The sequence below is a fragment of the Leptinotarsa decemlineata genome, unplaced genomic scaffold (assembly GCF_025532065.1).
Source record: "Leptinotarsa decemlineata unplaced genomic scaffold, Ldec_3_MD MMD2_tig00004307_RagTag_RagTag, whole genome shotgun sequence".
Classification (NCBI taxonomy): Eukaryota; Metazoa; Arthropoda; class Insecta; order Coleoptera; family Chrysomelidae; genus Leptinotarsa; species Leptinotarsa decemlineata.
In genome coordinates, this window is record NW_027412606.1 from 14,204,989 (window position 1) to 14,226,916 (window position 21,928).

The 21,928-nt window shown below is 36.5% G+C and overlaps 2 protein-coding genes across 3 annotated transcripts in view; one reads left to right on the forward strand and one right to left on the reverse strand.

Moving 5' to 3' along the window:
• The window catches only part of LOC111509659 (F-box only protein 25), a 57,191-nt gene that overhangs the window by 4,927 nt on the left and 30,336 nt on the right, over positions 1–21,928 (forward strand). Inside the window, exon 1 of one of the 2 annotated variants that reach the window (XM_074179031.1) lies at positions 16,744–16,888. The exons of the other annotated variant lie outside the window; for it this stretch is intronic. The gene's annotated coding sequence lies outside the window, so the exon portion shown is untranslated. Of the gene's footprint in view, positions 1–16,743; positions 16,889–21,928 lie in introns of those variants that run through there. 2 annotated transcript variants of the gene reach the window in all.
• On the reverse strand, positions 1,866–21,004 carry LOC111513779 (enkurin). The gene is made up of 3 exons (XM_074179032.1): positions 20,736–21,004; positions 6,612–7,015; positions 1,866–2,153 (listed from the first exon to the last, which is right to left on the reverse strand). The coding sequence occupies exons 1-3, from the start codon at positions 20,953–20,955 to the stop codon at positions 1,968–1,970; spliced, it is 810 nt and encodes a 269-aa protein (XP_074035133.1). The 5' UTR covers positions 20,956–21,004; the 3' UTR covers positions 1,866–1,967.

A 21,928-nucleotide genomic window follows, 5' to 3' on the forward strand; every position in this document is an offset into this window, starting at 1 on the left:
GGGTGTGCATGAGAATTCGAGGCAGTCGATTTCGCGTCGCTCACAATAACTCGGCTTTCGCAGGCCAGAACTTGGCGAATTTTGTGACATACTTTGGGCCTGCACCTGTACAAAATGACAACAACGTATGTTCGCTGAAGGGGCTCTGGATCAGTTGGCAACTGACTCTAATGTTCATCGAAAAATAATCTTCAGCAATGAGGCCAATTTCTGAATGAATGGTTACGTGAACAAACAAAATTGTCGAATTTGGGACGATGCCAATCCACATGAGATCCAAAAAAGATACTGTTTGGTGTGGATTTTGGGTACCTAGGGGGCGTCATCGGTCAATATTTCTTTGAGAACGTCGCGTCGTTAGCCATTCCATCACTGTCAACGACGAGCACTATAACAACTTCTTTTTGCCTGAATTGGATGATCTGGACACCAACGACATATGGTTTCAACAGGACGGCGGTACGTGCCACACAGCTCATGCCACATTCGATATTCTGCACGAGCGATTTGGGATCATGGTCATCTCACGTGTAGGTGATGTGAACTGGCCACCGAGATCGTGCGATTTGACCCCGTTAGACTTTTTCTTGTGGAATTTTTTTAAGTCGCAGCTGTATGCGAATGGGTTCTCAAACCCAACATAATTCACGCGATCGATCAAATCCAGCATGATTTATGAGTCATGGAAGATTGGACGTTTCGGATGAGCTCCACCCAGAGAAGCCGCGTGGTGGACATTTGAACGATGTTATATTCCACACATAATGGCATCAATAGGTATTTCAAACAAATAAAAAATTTTGATATCTCACAAATTTCGTTTTATATAAATGTAGAGATAGGAATATCGTCAACGCTGGTGTTCCCTAGGGATCCATATTGTCTCCAACCTACTATTTATTGTATATCAACGACTTATTGAAAAAAACAAGAATCCGACATATTGCTTTGATGACGACAGCACACTTGTCTCGTCCTTCCATTTGGATTCCAAGACATCGGCTACGGAGGCACATTTTCACTGGCAGCAGGAGGTTGCATGTCTTAATGAGGATCTAGAGGTTATTTCGAATCGGGGTGTAAGTAACCAGGTTCAATTCAATGTCACAAAAACCCTGGCATCGGTTTTCTCCAAGAAGATAAATGTCACCGGACCAGATATAATATCAGGTCAGACAATTTCGATTTCTGCTCCGATAAGTTTGTTGTGGGTTAAAATGGACACCAATATGTCTTGACACAATCATTTCGCTGGAATTGCAATGGCTGCTTCTCAAAAGCTTGGAACACTGTTCCGAACCAAACAAACTGTACACACCTCAGCAACTTTTGATGCTTTATGAAGCTCAGATCAGGCCTTCTTTGGAGTACTGTTCTCATGTATGTAGCTCCGCCCCCAAACATTCCCTGAAGTTGCTGGATTCCATCCAGAAAAGAGCCATCCGCCTGATTGGAGACGCGAGCATCACGTGCAACCTTGATAGGCTGGAACATCAAAGAAAGGTTGGAGATTGGTCTCTCTTCTATAGATGCTTTCACAAGAAGTGTTCAAGTGAGTTGGCATATGTGATTCCAGCAAGAGCAGTACATATCAAAAATACGCGACGAACTGTGGCTGCTCATCGTTTTGAGGTTCAACTTAGTACATCTCGAACTTCACTGTTTGAGAACTCTTTCTTCTGGAGAATTGCATTTATGTGGAATAAACTTCCTGAGAACGTTTTTTGAAATGGATTTGATCTCCAGCGATTCATATCCAATGTGAATCGCTACTTTCGCACAGGCACCGCTCTTAAGGATTTTACTGCAGTGCTTGTGTTTTGTACTTAAAAAAATGCTTAATGAAAGACCCTTTACATGATAAATTGTGTTTCCATTCAGATTATATTAATCACTTTCACAAATTCTCAAATTCACACACTAGTTTATCACAGACATAGTTTAAATCGCAACATATCTCTTCAATTTTATGAAGTATCAGAGTCGTCATAAACGTAAATATATGGATGTCTTTCAAGTAACACAATATCTTTTTCGAGCTGTTTCAAGTCGGATTCTATTTTTGATTTTCTAATTTTCTTTGGAATGGTGTCGGTTAGAATTGGAAGTCCTTGGTATTGCTTCTGAAGTTCCTCCCAGTTTTGTTTGAGTCCCTAGAAAACAAAAATAATTAATATTCAGTAACACTGAGCAGTCTGGGGTCACTCAAGAAACAGTTGGTGAAAAAAGTGTCAGATATCGGGTCATACGAGTACAGTCTTTCATACAAATGCACAAAATAATAAAGCGGCTCGAGGGGAGACACGTCTGAAACGTATGACACGTATGAAAGCTCCATTGGACTCGTTGCATTTTTTCGCTAAGAGCCTTTCTCTCTCTCTCTCTCTCTCGGAATCGAGAGACGTGAAACTCCCCGTGTGAAAGGGCGCTACCTGGATTTTCACGTCTCTCATGGCAGGTTTTTCTTAGGTGTCGATCTTCAAATCTCTTACCGTACTTGGACCGTACTTTTTGGTAAGAGGTTGCAGAGCGAGAGGTTTTGGTAAAAACAGTGAAAACAAAACCGTGGCGAGCGGAGAGAGTACAGAACACGATCGAGAGCCATATTTTATTATTTTTTCGATACGAACGAATACCGTGTGTTTCATTGCTAGTTGTACACTCGTACAATATACAGTGCCCCCTCCCTTTTATTTTTTGAACGGGTCAAATAAAAAATTGAAATTTGGGATAATGAATTTATTGCATGAATACTTTATTTTGAAGTGAAATTGAAAGATGAAACTTTCAAGATGGCGACTGGGCGCTATCTGGGGGTCTTGTGACACATCATTTTGAAACTCCCGACGAATACTTTACAACCCTAAAATATGATGTCAATATCTTCACCTACTACAAAATGGCGGAACATTTAATGATTTCCTGAAGACAAACACATTATACAGTGCTAGTCAAAAGTCCCCTCCCCCCCTCGTATCTTTTGAACGGGTATACTTATAATAATGAAATTTGGAGTGTGGAAATAAACGAATGTAGGCTTCTTAACTGGCCATAACAGGTGACGCAATAGTCATAAATGACGTCACAAGGCCACTATGACCAAAAATTTTAAATGGGACCCTATGGCAAGTGACAGCTCGTTTGAAAGGTATTGAAAATACCTATTCAATCATACCAATTTTGTTTGGGTTTCGGCTGATTTTGATTGATAAATTGAAGAAATACGAAAATTATAGTTTCGCATTTAATTAATAAAGATTTAAGAACCAGTTCTTATAATAAGTGTTCAAAATGTGCTCCATCTACTTCCTGGCAGTAATGCATCCTATTGCTAAACTCTTGTCGTACTCGTCCCAGTGTGTCAGCGGAAATTGCCCTACATTCTTCAACAATTCGTTGTTTCAGAATGGCAATACTGTCAGATGCTGTAGCGTAAACCTTAGATTTCAAGTACCCCCATAGAAAAAAATCTAATGGTGTAAGGTCCGGTGACCGAGCTGGCCATTCGATCGAACCTCGTCGTTCAATCCATCTACCACGATATTCTTCATCTAGGTAACGTCTTACTGCACCGTAATAGTGTGCAGGAGCACCATCTTGTTGAAACGTTATTTCCAAGTTGTCGAATTCATCTGGATTATCTTCTAGAATTTCAAGAATTACCGCCTCAATATCAGTTTGTAACATCTCCAGATACAATTCACCGGTTAAGTTAGCATTGAGAAAAAGAGGCCCAACTATGTGGTTTCCCAAAATACCTGCCCAAACATTTACTTTTTCTGGAAATTGAGTATGTTTTTCACGAAAGATGTGAGGATTTGTGTCACTCCAATACCTCACATTTTGAGTGTTAACATTTCCATTGAGAAAGAAAGTACTTTCGTCACTAAAACAAATTGTCTGTATGTAGCCTGGTTGTTGGTTCATTTTATCGGACATAGTTTCACAGAATTCTAGTCTTCGGTCGGGGTCATCATCTGAAAGTTGGTGCACCATTTTTAATTTGTATGGATGAAATTTGTTTTTAGCCAACACCCTATGTACTGTCCTTTGACTGACTTCACAGATAGACGCAACTTGGGCTGTGGAAGAAGTAGTGTTCACTACCATTTCTCCAAGTATGTCAATTTTTTTGTCATCACTAATTGTTGGTCGACCAGATCGTTTGGCATCTTGAACACTACCTGATGCTTCAAACTTCCGAGGAAGCTCCCTCAAATAAACCCTCGATATAGGGCGATCGGGGTACCTCTCATTAAACAGTCGTTCCGCTGCATGGAAATTGTTTCTACATTCACCAATTATTAAGATGGCTGCTACTTTGTCGGTTACAGTACGTACCATTTTGCCTATGTAAACACTTAAACGTCTCGTTAAACAATAGCTTAGGTAAATTTTCAAGGTATAAACACTTTTGACAAGTAGATAATTCAAACACGTCAACCTTTTTGACAATGAACCAGAGGCGTACTTTAAAATCTTTATTAATTAAATGCGAAACAATAATTTTCGTATTTCTTCAATTTATCAATCAAAATCAGCCGAAACCCAAACAAAATTGGTATGACTGAATAGGTATTTTCAATACCTTTCAAACGAGCTGTCACTTGCCATAGGGTCCCATTTAAAATTTTTGGTCACAGTGGCCTTGTGACGTCATTTATGACTATTGCGTTACCTGTTATGACCAGTTAAGAAGCCTACATCCGTTTATTTCCACCCTCCAAATTTCATTATTATAAGTATACCCGTTCCAAAGATACGAGGGGGGGAGGGGACTTTTGACTAGCACTGTATAGATAATATTATTCCAACAACCTGATAAGGTTTGTTAAGTTATTTTTTGTTTATAAAAACGACAAAAAATGTCAGTATGACAATGAACATCATTGTTCAGTTAGAATATTCTCATTTAGTTTTCGGTTTCACTAGTAGAAATGTACCACGTCAACAATCTCTAAAGTGGTCAATTCTCGTCCATTGGAAGAAAAAATTAAAGCGATTTTGATTTACGGTGCGACGCGTAACTTACACGAGACCGAAATGATTTTCAATGAACATTTTCCGAATCGCCCTATCTGTAGAAAATATTTGAGGGAACTTGATTCAAATTCGCAACTACCGGTAGTGTACTTAACAAAAAGCCTCCAGGTCATCCGTCCATTCCGGAAGAACAGCAAGTGCAATTAATTGGTGGGATGGTAGTTAATCCTGAACAGTCTACTTATTCCGTCGCGAATGTTTTTGAAGCGTCTCCTTCTACTGTGTAGAGATGAAGAGGAATAGATATTATCCATACAAAATTAAAATGGTACACCAATTAACTGAAGATGACCCTGATCGAAGAACAGAATTCTGCGAAAACGAGACGAAAACCATTGCAAGGCATCCTACCTATCTCCACAATATTTGTTTTAGTGACGAATGTACATTTTTTAACGGCAATGTTCACAGATAAAATTACCATTATTGGAGTGACACCAACCCTCACGTTTTCCGGGAAACACATACCCAATATCCAGAGAAAATTATTGGGCAGGAATATTGGGAAACCATATTGAGGTACCTCTATTTATTGATCAAAATTTAACAGGGGAACTGTATTTGAATATGTTTGAAGGTGATTGACAATGCTTCATGATGAATTTCACTAGTTCGGACTTCCATTGTCTGATATTATGATTTCAAATCATTTTATATAGTATCAGGAAGTCCGAACTTGTGAAATACTGGAGACTACTTTTGACCCTCTCATCACTGAAATCGTCGAAGCGAATCCAAATGAATTCGATATGGATATTGAATTCCAACAAGATGGAGCACCACCACATTACTCCAGACAAGTAAGAAACTATTTGGATACTACTTTTCCCGGTCGTTGGATTGGCCGTCGAGATCCTACAGAATGACCAGGTCGCTCGCCGGATTGGACACCTTTGGAATTTTTTCATTGGGCTATTTGAAACAAAAGGTGTACCAAAGTGAACCTGCTTCAATATTGGATATACGGCAGAAAATAATAAATGTTCGAAAATGTTCGGCGTGAAATATCGGATAGGCTGTTCATATGTCAAGAAGATCAAGGCAACCATTCCGAGCATCTTCTGAACTGACCTCAAGCTTATTACCTCACATTATGTAGTCAAATGTCAATGTATTCAGGCAATTATCAAAAGTTCCACCATTTTGTAGTAGTTGAAGATATTGACATTATATTTTAGGATTGTGAAGCATTCGTCAGGAGCTTTAAAAAGATGTATCACAAGACCCCCCCCTTTCCTTTTAATATTTTCCCCAGATGGCGCCCAGACGCCATCTTTAAATTTTCATCTATCAATTTCACTTCAAAATAAAGTAGGTATTCATGTATTAATTTCATTATCCCAAATTTCAATTTTTTTAGTTGACCCGTTCAAAAAATAAAAGGGGGGCATTAAAGAAAGGCACTGTATTGTTGCTAAATAATAATTGATAGGATGATCACTCTCACGATGAAAATTATTGTTATAATTACTAATTAATTACTAATAACTATATGTTCGAGATTAGAAAAACTTTTGGTATTATATTTTTATCTTGAAATGTAGTTCATTAAGCTGTCTTCTACTTACGTTTAGAAGTTTCTCCCGTTCATCTCTGGTAATATATTTGCATAACGGTTGCTGAACACCGGATGCATCCTTTTTCATTTGGTACTCTTTCTCTTTCGCCTGGATGAACCTCACCAAATATTTCGGTGTTCTACCAAATCTCGGCAATTTGATGTAAACTGGTTCTAAACTAGGTTTAAGCGGTTTGCTAGTACCAACTCTATCTACGACTACTTTGGGAACTGGTTCTTTGGCTTTCATTTTAGTGATATTCTGGATGTTGTCATGGACAAAATTTTTTTCTTCCTTTTGTTGATTTTCAACTTTTGCAATTTCTTCCAAAGTAGGAACTTTGTCTCTGTGGGGCAAATGTTCGCATGGTTTGGACTCTTTTGGTGGTTTGCAGTGGGTGTATGAGGGTTTTCCTGGAACAGACAGTAGGAATAGACTACAAGAAGTAATGAGTTTTTGTGAATAGTGCTTTTGAAACACCCAAAAAATAAAGAAGCAAAACTTTCAATAAGTTCACCATACCTAACTTGATGAACCAAAATAGCATACATATTACCCTCTCAGGTAGATTGTACCTCAAAAAGCAAGAATCGGAGTACCGTAAACATTCTTGCAAAAGCTGAAAATATTGATCCCAATAATGGGGAATGTTCCTCAATACGGGTTATTACAGCAAATGCAAGTTTGAACAAAATGAAGTTGAGTTTAATTCATGAGTTTTTCAAATTCATTTTGAAAAGTATTCAAATTGATGTTTCAAATGTTGGGTTTTAATTTTTAAAGGGATTTGTTTCTAATTCACATATTGGCAACAGCGCCTCTATCAAGTTGAAATAATTTATACGTACCTAGATATTCTACTTTGAAAAAGGAAAATTATCTTTATAAATCAACAATTAAGGCAAAATATAAATTATAGTTCAATACCACCTCCACAAGCCACATAAACAACAGTTGTTTTGTTATTTATTTATATAGAGGAAGATAGGTTAGGTGCACAAAATGTCATATGTCACAGAATGTCGCGGAACTCGGAACATAAGTAAACAGAACAGCACGCCTCTGAAATATGTCATCTTTGTTTGTCTCATACAGGTAACATATTCATTGTCCTGTATTAGCTATAAATAGTGAAATAGAAACGAATCCTTTCAAATGTTGAATGCATTATTTCATTCCTCTTTTTTAAGTATTTAAATAATTAAAAAAAAAGGTTGAAATGTTCAAAATGCGTTGTTTTAGAGCTCTTTTATGAAAACTACTTGATTTTCGTCACGAGGAACATTCCCCATTATGGCTACAACTGTGTCATGAACCCTATTATATCTTAAATTTGTTTCGCGTGAATTAATAAAACTTCATTATGTTTGCAAAACCGTTACGGGATGCTTCGTGTAAATTCTCTGTTTTCTTACTCACTTTCTTTCGGGAATGGGTATTTTTGTCTCAACGCAGGAAGCCAACCCTGTGTTTACATAATCTTATAGATCTGCCTATTGTTACCCTGAGCTGTGACAAGTATGCATTTGAGAAATCCTCTATGAATGTTAAAAAAACATTCAATATATTGAACAAATCAAGACACACTCCTAGAAACAATAAACCTAGAGAAGATCCAACACAAAGAATAGTACCTGATGTAATCAGGCAAGTTTACCTAAAGTACCTGAAGTACCTGTATTGAGGCGTTCGGACCGTATAAAAGGGATAGATAATTAAATAGAAGTTATAGAGCTTCAAATCCTTTTTATATATATATATATATATATATATATATATATATATATATATATATATATATATACAGACATCTGAAAAGTCTAGGGATATTTTTATAACATACTAAATATCATAAAAATAAATGCATGAGGTCGTTTAATTTCGATTAAATTGGTACACTCGACCACCCTGTAGATTTCTATGGGTTGAACAAAACCTGCAAAAACGGTAACTAATCTTTTATCAAGTTTTTTACAAACTGTAGGTTTTCGGCTAAAATGAATAATCTGAAAGTGTCGAGTTTGTACATTCTATGCAGTTCTTGCTCAGCAATTAAAGTGGAAATATTGTGCTTTAACATGGAACGCCATCAATTTTTACTTATACGGTCATTTTTAGAGAAAAATTAAAAATCATGTTAAAAATTTTATGTTTATGTTTATGTTTAAACTGGTGCAAAGTTTCAATCACTTGGCTATTTTCTTAAACAAACGTCAGTACGTTCAATTTTGAAAAAGCAGACACAACTCAAAAACTGCAATTACTGCAAAAACTGCAAATTACTAGAGTTGAAATTACATTAAAATTTCGATATACAGTATTTACAGATTATTTATAAACACTAACTAGGGCGGCAAGGATGCATAATACCGTTGAATAAAATTTTTAAGTAGGTCTTAACAAACAAAATGCATGCTATGGTAGTGTCAAGTTGTTGATTCACTTGTCAAATTTTCAACAGTTATTGTTGCAATGTTGTTGAACAAATGTTCAACATACTACTGTGTCAAGGATAATGTCGAAATTCAGAGAAACAGGATCCGTAGCAAATCAATTTAAAAAAAGTAAATATGATGAGGAGGCCCAACTTAACATTTGCTTAAAAGTTATTGAACACGGGCAAACGAGCATAACCGATATTAAAAAAAATACCGATTACAATAGAGAAAGTGTTAGAAAATTTTTATTAAAGAATAAATTTTGGCCTTACAAGCCAAACTTTATTAACATATTAAAAGAACGAGATTTTGATGTCCGTTTGGGGTTTTCATTCTGGTTTCAAGAAGAGAGAGAAGAAAATGTAAAGTTTCCGTGTAAAATTTTATGGACAGATGAGGCAACATTCTCTTCAAATGGAACGGTAAGTTCTCAAAATTGCCGATGGTGGTCCCAAGAAAATCCCAATTTCACAGTTGAATGTGGTGATCAGTATTCCTTTAAAACTAATGTATGGTGTGGGATACTTAACGACCAGCTAATTGGGCCATTTTTCTTTAGGGAAAATTTATCATCCGTCGGTTATCTCAACATTTTGAATAATGAGGTTAGTGAAGTTTTAGATAATATGCCTTTAAATATTAAATACGACCTATGGTATCAGCTTGATGGCGCACCAATATATCACACGGTTGCTGTAAAACAGTCCATCCAACAAATGTTCAGAGGCAAAGTTATTGGACGTAACTGGGAACATTATTGGCCACCTAGATCACCCGACTTGACGCCTTTAGACTTTTTCTTGTGGGGTTACCTGAAACAAAACGTGTACCGAAGTAGACCATTTACTGACATACAACATCTGGAAAATACCATTCGCGAGTGCTGTGCAAATATAAATCCTCGATTTATTAAAAATGCAGTTACAGATGTCAGTAGAAGGACTATAATTTGTATTGAACGTCTAGGACGACATACTGAAATGTAGGCTATAAGTGTTTGACAACCTCATTTAGATCAATAAGTATTTTTTGTACCCATAATAATATTATTGTTGTTTAAAATGTATAATAATAATAGTTCTATCGAAATTATTTGCATTTTTTTTAGTTGCCTCTGCTTTTTCGAAATCAAAGGTTTGTTTAAGAAAATAGACAAGTGATTGAAACTTTGCACCAGTCATGTTAAAATTTGTATAGCAAATTCTTAATTTCTGTCTAAAAATGTCCGTATAAGTAAAAATGTATCAGAAAAGTTAAACTCCATGATGAGTTTGTTATGTATACATGAATTGATGACAATTAACCGAACTTGTTTTTTAAAATAAAGGGGATATCTGTCAAAAATAAGCAACACGTTAACTTTATCCTAGTTGCATAAAATTTGACATATGGATATAAAAATTGCGGTAGACACAACTTTGTGTTAAATTAGATCTAGAAATGCACTATTTCAATAAAAAAAAAGTTTAATTTGACAAACACTGAACGTCAATGGGTCGCAGTTGGCCGCATCATTTTAAGTTAAATTTTAAGCACAAACAAGTGCCGAAGTTAAACTTCATTGAAACTTTTCGAAAAAAAAGTTTCCCATATGATGCGCACTTTAATGGTTGTATCGTCACCACCTTCCTGTATAGTGTGTTTGTCTGATTAAGTAGAGTTTTTGTTTTTCATTTTTTTTGTTTATATTCTTATCGCGAGAAGACTGGTTTTCTGTCTGCCGCGAGAGGAAGAACATATAGACAAAAAGGTTCGATTCCGGAGAAAGAACCGAAAGTGCTCGAGAAAACTGCAGTTGTACTGGAAAAGTGCAGTTTCTTATCTCTCTCTCTCTATTCACCGATTCCTCAAGTGCCGTTGTGACCAAAATCAAGGTAAGGAAATCACAGACACGTTAAATTCTCTCTCTTTGATATCATTATTATTGTTAGTTAATTCTCATTCATTAGCACCACTGAACAGAACGAACTACTCGATAATTTTCAAAGACCTATTAAAACAGTCCACTAAGTTACCCAATATATAACATGGTCCATACGAGCCGAATATTGTGAATTCTTGAAAATTTTCGTTTGTTCGTTTTGTTCAGACTCTTTAGCTCTCAGACAAATACATTTAATTTTCTCCTGTTGGCAAAAAACCCAAGAAGTCAACGTTCTGTTGACTTCTATCGTTTTGTTTTTTAATTTCACATCCGATCTTTACTTGTTTTTTTTTTTTTGAAAAATATTTAATACTTGGAGTTTTTGCTAGAGGTGAGATATTGATTCTCAATATACGAGGTGTGATCGAATAATTTTGTTCGGTACGATTATTTATCAAGCTATTTTGAAGCTTGTTATTTAGCAATTCAGTGTAGTTCAAGATGACGGCTAACGCGAATAAAATAAAACAATGTCGGGCTCTTCAACAAATTTGTATAGACCGTATGAGCGATATTGTTGAAATAGCAGAAGCTGCCAAAACGTCTGTGGATCTTCATTCTCTATTTAAATCAATGTATTCGCACTTAGAAAATATTTATCAAGACTTTGAAAAGCATAATGCAGTTCTTTTGCCACTCCTCATTTCAGTGGATGAATATGACAATGAGGAATTTAAAGTTCTATCGCGAGGATTTTAAAAGCATTATTATGCAGCAAAATCTACCTTTTCTCAATTATTCAATACAGTCGATGTTGTAAACAACCCAGGTCCACCCGAAATGAGTCATGTGAGATTGCCAAAAATCGAACTTGTTAAATTTGATGGCAATTTCAAGCAATGGAAAACCTTTATTGACATGTTCAACAGTTTAGTCCATGATAACTCCTCTTTGAAAAACATAGATAAATTTAATTACCTAATCTCATCTCTGTCGGGGTCTCCGTTAGCACTTGTAAAGTGTAACCCTATCTCGGATGCAAACTATATTGTTGCATACAATTCTTTGATAAAACGTTACGAAAACGAAAGACTCCTTGCGAATGCTCACTATCTCGAGTTAGAAAATGCTCCTCGAATCCCTGATAATAATATTTCCTCTCAAAATCTCAGAAAACTCGTAGACACGTTCATAGAAAATATTGCAATTCTGAAAAATTTAGGGTTTACTACAGACCAATGGAGCTTTTTGCTTTTTAATATGCGTGTACGGCGGTTAGATTCAAATACAGTTGGTCGATTCGAAATTGAAATTGGTTCTGATGACATACCGACATTTGATGACCTTCGAGATTTCGTGCTAAAACAATCTAGTGCCTTAGATAGAACTTTCGATTGCACACAGAAGAAAATTCCTAAACCCGATATCAAAGCCAGAACACATTTGCAAAACTCATCTTCCAATTTTACCCCCAGAAGATCGTTTCACGCCCAGGTTAAACAAGTGATCTGTTCAGTTTGTGATGGCAATCATCATATTTACAAATGTCCACAATTCATCTCTCTGAATGTTAAGGATCGCTTTAATATGGTGAAAACGAAAGGATGGTGCTTCAACTGTCTCGGTTCAAGACATGTGATAAAAGATTGCACTTCAAAATCACACTGTCTTAATTGTGGGCAGACACATCATACTTTGTTACACTTTGGCATCACCGCTCCTCCCATAAATCAACTTCATCAAGATCAAAGCTCATCTCTGCCTCCTGTAGGAGATAATCTACCACAAAATCAAGCTTCTTCTGCTTTCACGAACATCAAACCCTCAACTCATTCTCAATGTCAACCGTCAAACATGAATACTACCATACTCTTATCAACAGCTCTTATTGAAGTTCTTGATGCCCGCGGTGACTATCAGCAAATTCGTGCCCTCCTCGATTCAGGTTCACAAATCAACTTTATAAGCCAAAGTTGCTGTAATCGTCTTGGATTATATAATCAAAAACACAATATTTCCCTCTCCATCCAAGGTATAAATGAAATGAATTCCTCAGCTTCTGAAGCAGTCTCCCTGCAGATTCGCCCGTGCACTAGCCCTAAACCTCTTATCAAGTTGAATGCCATCGTAATGCCCAAGGTTTGTAATAAAATGCCTAGTCATGACCTCAATGTTACGTCTTGGTCTCATTTGTCGAACCTCAAGCTTGCTGACCCTCATTTCAACATCTCCAATGAAATCGATCTTCTTCTAGGAGCCGAAATATTTTCTTTGATCCTAAATAGTGGTCGCCGGCCTGGGAAACATAACGAACCCAACGCATTTCATACCATTTTTGGTTGGATTCTCATGGGATCAATTCCCAACCCTTCTAGTTCGGAATTACTCACATCTTTACATTGCTCTTGTAATCCTTATCTCGACTCTACACTCAAACGTTTTTGGGAACTGGAGGAAGTCCCAAGAATATGTAAGTCCTCTCCTGAAGATTCTGTTTGCGAAGATATATTCTCTAAAACTGTGTCCCGAACAGCATCAGGCAGATATATAGTCTCACTTCCCTTTCGAGCCAATGCACCTATATTCTCTAATTCTCTAGAACTCGCTGTCCGACGATTTCATCTTCTCGAACTCAAATTGAATAGAAATCCTTCATTAAAAGAACAGTATTCCGAATTTATGCGGGATTATCTCTCTCAACACCATATGTCACCTATAACAGAAACATACAATAACGCTGACGAATATTTCATCCCACATCATTGTGTTTTGCGACCAGAAAGCGCTACCACCAAACTGAGAGTGGTATTCGATGCTTCTGCGAAAACCACAGGTGGGGTATCACTCAATGATACTTTATTAATAGGACCCAAGCTTCAGAGTGACTTGGTTACTCTCCTATTGAATTTCAGAATAAATCCTATCGCTCTCATGGTAGACATTCGTCAAATGTATCGTCAAATTCTCCTTTCCATACAGCATAGGAAGTATCAGAAAATTCTATGGAGATTCTTTCCAAACGAGCCAGTTCAGAAATACGTTCTAAATACTGTCACTTATGGAGTGAGCTCGGCCCCTTTTTTTGCGATAAGAACCCTTTTGCAGCTTGCTCAGGATGAAGGTGAAAAATTCCCCTTGGCAGTTAAAGCCATAAAAACCTCCTCCTATGTAGATGACATCGTCACAAGTTGCCAGTCAGTTCAAGAAGCCCAAAGTCTCAAATCTCAACTCATTTCGTTGCTCAGAAGAGGAGGATTCGTGCTTCACAAATGGAAAAGTAATCACACTTCTTTACTTGCCCAAGAAGTTTCGGATAACTCTACCTCGCTTGATCTTAATAATGATTCAACTGTAAAGGTTCTAGGTTTACAGTGGAATGCTTCCGCTGATCATTTTTCTTTCACTATATGTTCCAAGTCAGTACCTTGCTCCAAGCGAAATATACTTTCCGAAATTGCCAGGATATTCGACCCCTTGGGATTTCTTAGTCCTCTTACTCTTTTTGCAAAAAGGCTCATTCAACATTTGTGGACCTTAGGAATAGGTTGGGACGAAAATCCTCCTTCGGAAGTGACATGCATTTGGAATCGGATAAAGGATGAGCTTCCAATTCTCTCAAACATTAGCGTTCCTCGCTTTCTATTCCATACCTCTTCTTTTTCCTGTACCCTGCATGGCTTTGCTGATGCCAGTGAACATGGTTATGCGGCCGTTATATACTGTCGATATGAAACTATGGATGACATACGCGTTAGCCTGATATGCACAAAATCCAAAGTATCTCCTCTTAAAACCCTCTCTATCCCAAAACTCGAACTCTCTGCGGCTTGCCTACTAGCTGATCTCCTCTTTTTCGTTATAAAGATTTTTGACAAACAAATTCCCGTAAGAAATATTTTTGCCTGGTCAGACTCATCAACAACCTTGTCATGGATACGTTCGTCTCCTCATAAATGAAAAACTTTCGTGAGTAACCGCGTAAGTCGAATTCAAGACAAGCTCTCCCCTGAAGTTTGGCATTACGTTCCATCAAAAGACAACCCTGCTGATTGTGCATCTCGAGGCCTTTTTCCATCCCAGCTAATAGATCATTCCCAATGGTGGGCGGGGCCTTCTTGGCTTCGCCAACCTTCGACGTTTTGGCCCTCCATGGTTAGCTCCGCTGAGTTAGATGCAGAATATCTCCTGGAAGAAAAAAGAACTGTTTTGTCCACCCAAAGAGAAAGTAATTTTCTCGATATCCTGTTAGAAAAGTATTCCTCCTTCACCAAAATTCAAAGGATTGTCGCGTATGTAAAGCATTTCCTTCATAATTGTCAGCTTCCTCCTTCCGAACGAAAGTTGTCTTACCTCACGTTCGAAGATCTCCATCATGCTTCACTCTCCCTAGTTAAACATATTCAATCTCACGTGTTCCACTCTGAAATCTCCTCCTTACTCAATGGAAAAGTTTTAGAGAAATCACTCCGCAAGTTGAATCTCTTTCTTGACACAAATGGTCTCTTGAGAGTAGGTGGTCGTCTTACACACTCCAAACTCACTTATGACAAACGACACCCGTTATTATTACCCAGCAAACATCGGTTAACCGACTTAATCATCGAAAGTGTACACTGCCAATATTTCCACCCTGGTTTCCAAACTCTGTATTTTCTCTTACTCCAGAAATACTGGATATTATCTGCGAAACGCACCATCCGTAAGAAACTTTCAAAGTGCCTTACATGCTGGAAACAAAATCCCATTCCATCCCGAGCTCCAATGGGAAACCTCCCTCCATTACGCGTGTCACAGATGAAACCATTCTCTTGCATTGGCATCGATTTCGGCGGACCCTATTCCATAACTCTCGGTCGACATCGTGGTGCGAAAACCCACAATGCCTATATTTGCCTCTTCGTGTGTTTTGCGACTAAGGCACTCCATTTAGAGTTGGCGACAGATTTGACATCCGAGACGTTTTTGGCAGCTCTGCGGCGCTTGATTGCTCGACGTGGTAGGGTTACAAAGATATTTAGTGATAACGGGACTAATTTTATTGGAGCTTCTCGAATCCTCAAAGGTTTTCATATTGCTGCTCAACAAGAGCTAATCGAGTGGAGTTTTATCCCCCCTTCTAGTCCTCACTTCGGTGGATTGTGGGAGGCTGGTATCAAGTCAGTTAAAAATCACATCTCTAGAGTCCTTGGAAATCAGCTTCTTACCTACGAAGAATTCAACACTTTATTGGTCCAAGTAGAATCAGTTTTGAATTCTAGGACGCTCTGTCCGATCAGCTCTGACCCTAATAATCTGTCCGTTCTCACTCCAGGTCATTTTTTAACTCTGGAACCGCTGAATGCTTCCCCCGATGAAGAGCTTGGCAAAGTCACGTTAAATAGACTATCACGGTGGCAGTTGATTCAGCATTTACATAAAGATTTCTGGTCGCGATGGAGCAAAGAGTATCTCCATACCTGGTTCCAGCGAGGCAAGTGGACTGATCCCACTGTTAACATTGAACTGGGTACGATGGTTTTAATTAAGCACGACTCAATGCCTCCCTCACGTTGGCAACTTGGCCGTGTGGTTGAAGTTTATCCGGGCACAGACGGAATAATATGCGTTGCCTCAGTAAAAACTCCTACTGGATTGCTCAAACGGTCAGTGGTCAAGCTTTGCCCTTTACCACTCGAAAATAATCAATAAAATGCCTCGGCATTTTAGGTGGGTGGTATGTATCGTCACCACCTCCCTGTATAGTGTGTTTGTCTGATTAAGTAGAGTTTTTGTTTTCATTTTTTTTGTTTATATTCTTATCGCGAGAAGACTGGTTTTCTGTCTGCCGCGAGAGGAAGAACATATAGACAAAAAGGTTCGATTCCGGAGAAAGAACCGAAAGTGCTCGAGAAAACTGCAGTTGTACTGGAAAAGTGCAGTTTCTTATCTCTCTCTCTCTCTCTCTATTCACCGATTCCTCAAGTGCCGTTGTGACCAAAATCAAGGTAAGGAAATCACAGACACGTTAAATTCTCTCTCTTTGATATCATTATTATTGTTAGTTAATTCTCATTCATTAGCACCACTGAACAGAACGAACTACTCGATAATTTTCAAAGACCTATTAAAACAGTCCACTAAGTTACCCAATATATAACAATGGTGACACTGTATATATATATATATATATATATATATATATATATATATATATATATATATATATATATATATATATATATATATATATATATATATATATATATATATATATATATATATATATATATATATATATACAGGGTCCTGCAACAGTGGCGCGGTGTTCCATATCTCTATATAGGAAGCAGATAGGAATCTAATTTTCTATAATATTACCTTATTGCTCGAGCTCGACAAAATAAAAATATTGGCGGTCACACAGGGTGTTCGATTTTTTCTGGGCGGATCCCAACTGTGTCTTTTTAAATGGCAACCTATATTTTTTATCGCTTTTTCGGTTTCTTCATAGAAAATAAAATAAACTTTATGTATATCTGCACTTCGAAAATATTGATGGTTTTCGAGATATCTAGCATGACAGGTTTTTTTTCCAATATTCGTCACTCAGAATATTTGAAATTATAAAGTGGTGCCAAGTCCAGTTGAAATTTTTTTTTTGGTCGAATATTCTACATTGGTAACTCTCTCAAACGATATATCTGAAATCGACCTGTGATATACAGGGTATGAAAAACCGCTTGCCAAATATTGTAAATGAAAATTTGCAAAATCTTCCTTATATTAAATGGAACACCCTGTATATTATTGATCCTTAAGAAGCGCCAACGAAACCTCTACAAATTTCATTAAGTATTCCCTATGGCTAAGTTCAATAGTTTTTCTTAAATGAGCATTTCTTTCGAAAAATGGTCATTTTTTCAAAGCGAAATCCATTTGACGACTGATAAAAATATACGAAAGATATCTTGTTTCAATTTTGTACATTAGAAGGTGTCCAAACAAATATTTTTTAACGAAATAAATGTATGTACCTATCACTTTTTGCTAAATGGAAAATTATTTTTTCATTGGATGCAGAATTTCACTCATAAATCGTGCAATATCAAACCAAACAAGTTAAAAGAAAGAAACATTATAAATAACTATTTTTTTCATGTTATTATATTCATTCAGAGCTTGAGTTCTAGATATTCAAATTTGTCAACTGGCAAATTACAAAACTACAAAAGGGAGAGTTTAATTAAGATTGATAATGAAACTTTTATAAAATATGTTCAACATGTCTTCCATTTTCTTGAATGCAGAGCTGAAGTCTATGTTTGAAAGACTGTTCTACCCTGCGCAAGACAGCTGGTGTAATGCTGCGAAAAGCATTCGTTATTCTAAGTCGCATATTTTCGGGAGAAGTTGGTGGCTCAACGTAAACCATATTTTTTATGTATCCCCATAAGAAAAAATCTAGTTCCGTCAAATCTGGTGATCTAGCGGGCCACCGTACAGGCCCATTCCGTCCTATCCATTTATTGGGAAATACTTCATTTAGATGATCTCTCACTTCTGCCGAATAGTGAGCAGGTGCACCATCATGTTGTAACCACATTCTATTGCGGAGGTCAAGAGGAATATCATCTAACAAACCTGGTAAATCATTTCGTAAGAAATTGAGATACATTGCACCATTCATATGTCCCTCAAAAAAGTATGGACCAATTACATATTCTCCAATGATGCCTCCTCAGACATTTATCGACCACCTATGTTGATAATCCACCTGTCTCAATAAGTGAGGATTTTCTGTCGCATAATAATGGTAATTATGTCGATTTACAAATCCATTTTTATGGAATGTCGATTCATCCGACCATAAAATATTATTGAAAAAAATATTCGTTTCGACGAATTTTGTTCATGGCCCAATTGCAAAATCTCACTCTTTTCTCGAAATCAGCATACAGTAGTTCTTGATGTAACTGAACGTGGTATGGATGCAAGCGATGTTTCTTCAATACTCGTTGCACTGATCTCTCACTTATATCCACTATTTCCCTAATTTGTCGTTGACTCCTACTAGGATCTTCTTCAACAGCAAGAAGAACTTGCAATTCATTATCTTCATTAGTAGCTGGCTTGATGCGCTCATGTTTGGAATAATTAATAGATCCAGTTTCAACGAATCGTCCCAAGACCTTTCGGAAAGATCTTTCATCTGGATGCCTTCTATCTGGATACCGTTGAGAAAAGGGTATTTTTTGTATATTCTTATCAGTCGTCAAATGGATTTCGCTTTGAAAAAATGACCATTTTTCGAAAGAAATGCTCATTTAAGAAAAACTATTGAACTTAGCCATAGGGAATACTTAATGAAATTTGTAGAGGTTTCGTTGGCGCTTCTTATGGATCAATAATATACAGGGTGTTCCATTTAATATAAGGAAGATTTTGCAAATTTTCATTTACAATATTTGGCAAGCGGTTTTTCATACCCTGTATATCACAGGTCGATTTCAGATATATCGTTTGAGAGAGTTACCAATGTAGAATATTCGACCAAAAAAAATTTCAACTGGACTTGGCACCACTTTATAATTTCAAATATTCTGAGTGACGAATATTGGAAAAAAAAACCTGTCATGCTAGATATCTCGAAAACCATCAATATTTTCGAAGTGCAGATATACATAAAGTTTATTTTATTTTCTATGAAGAAACCGAAAAAGCGATAAAAAATATAGGTTGCCATTTAAAAAGACACAGTTGGGATCCGCCCAGAAAAAATCGAACACCCTGTGTGACCGCCAATATTTTTATTTTGTCGAGCTCGAGCAATAAGGTAATATTATAGAAAATTAGATTCCTATCTGCTTCCTATATAGAGATATGGAACACCGCGCCACTGTTGCAGGACCCTGTATATATTTGAATGATGCAACTAATTTTCCTTTATTTTCAGTATTTTAATATTAATGTAAGTCACAAAAAGGAAAGCTTTATAACTTCTATTTAATTATCTCTCAGTAGAGCCTAGATGATGATAGCACGACCAGCTGTCGAAAGCGCTCGCAAATAAGATAGAGAATATTGATACGTGCTCGTCCATTTACCCAAAAACATTTTGTTTTCATTTTGCAACTTTTCAAAATAAATGGCGAATAGAAGATGGAATTTTCAAAATTCATCTTGATTTGACCACAATATTTATAGTTCGGTAAGGTAAAATTATGAACCGATCTATTGATGTAAAGAAATATCGTACCGAAAGACACCAAAATAAAAACTAAAATTTTCAATCTACTATCAATTTGGCAACAACGTAAAATATTGTAATACTGCCAATACACCGTACAATTGTCATTTAGGGTGTAAAATCAATTCATATGAAATAGTATGTAATTTATTGATAGAAAGCATTTTTGGAAAAATTAATTTTTTATGGAAAAAATAGATGCGGCGTTTTGATAAATGTCTGCAGCAAGCAATCGTGAAAATAAGGTGTTGTTGCAAATTTTTATTGACAAAAATGCATCTGGAAGTCAATGCCTGACCAAACTTCAATTTTAGATTATTGATCAGCGTAGATTAACTACCTAACAATAAAAAAGTTACAAATTTATCGCCAGATCCTCTGTCTGAAAATTATCAACAGAACAGTGAACTAGGAATACGAGTATATCCTCAAATTCAAAGATTTCAAAGTAAAACCATAAATGAGATACGTTTCGAGGCAAGTTTAAAGTAGGCAGGAATCGTGGTCCAACACTTTTAAAATTTCAACCAAATAATCATCATATTTTTCTGTTGGTCTTAAGTAAGATTTCCATTCACTCTACAATAAAACAGAAATCTTCATACCTGTATGTTTCCTAAGAAAATTAGCTGGATCTGGGGGATCTTCTTCTGGCCGTCCCATAGTGGCATGCAGTTTTACGCATTTTTTATAGTCCTTATGAATTTCCTTAGTTTTGTCTCTGAATTTTGACTTGTATGGTGGCGATTTCTGTTTGAAATCTGCTTGTGATTTCGTAATATTATATATATTTTCATCATGTTTGGTTATTAAAATTACTGACATTTTAGTCACGAGAAAAACAAAAAATAGAACTGTCTGATGTGGCAGTAATGAGACGACCAAACAAAATCGTAATACATTTCATTGATCAAACTTGTTGCCATGTTGTGTACCGAGTATCCATCGATTTGATACAGATTTCCATGAGGTTTGTCAGTGGTACTCGGATGAAAATAGGAGAAATGTGTTCAAAAATTCTTCCTGATATTTCTTGGATAAGTTAAACCTGATTGAAAAAAATACAATGCCTCTCAATGAAGGTTTTGTTAAGGAAAATATGATAAGTTTTTCGATTTTTGTAAAAACTTCAGGAAACCGTTAAAATCGTCCAAGATATTGAAAGAATATCTAGGAAACAAATGGGATAATACGTTTCAAATCATTATAGTGGTCAGAAACAAACTATTACAAAAGTGAGAAGTACTAAGGACATGATTTCGTAATGCAGTGAACGTCACATTTCTAAAATGCGAAAATGCTTAAACTAACAAGGATGTTAGTAGTATATTGAATGGGTAACCTAAAAAAAAAGATATTTATTTTGTTTGAACTAACAACAAATAAATAATAATTGCACAACGAAACTTTCCCTCAGTTATCTCAATGGTGCGATTTTGTTCCATCCTTTTCATAAAAGAGGAAGTATGCTTCTCCACTCACAAGTGATTTTGGTGAAATTGGTGACACATGTGAATCGTATTTGTGCCACGCGCCAGTATATGGGTATCTGCAGTATACTGTATAATGCCCTCTTGTAAGTAGTCCCACTATGATTTAAAAGTGCATATAGATTATAACAAAAAGTAACCACATTTTCTGCTGCAAAATTGTCCATATCCAATCCTTCTAGACGAAATTCGATGACATCATTCAATTTGCCTTTAAATCTTTCAGTTGGAGAGAATCTTTTTAAATGAATTACTAAAATATGGGAAAACTTCTGGATTGATAGGGACTTTGTATATTTTCTCCGTTC

What these genes read in the sequence shown, in the direction of transcription:
- LOC111513779 (XM_074179032.1), bottom strand. Translation starts at nt 20,955, where the DNA reads ATGTCAGTAATTTTAATAACCAAACATGATGAAAATATATATAATATT. An exon ending in TTTTCTTAGGAAACATACAG is followed by an intron (nt 7,016 to 20,735) that starts GTATGAAGATTT and finishes TGTCTGTTCCAG; the next exon opens with GAAAACCCTCATACACCCAC. An exon ending in AACGGGAGAAACTTCTAAAC is followed by an intron (nt 2,154 to 6,611) that starts GTAAGTAGAAGA and finishes TTTGTTTTCTAG; the next exon opens with GGACTCAAACAAAACTGGGA.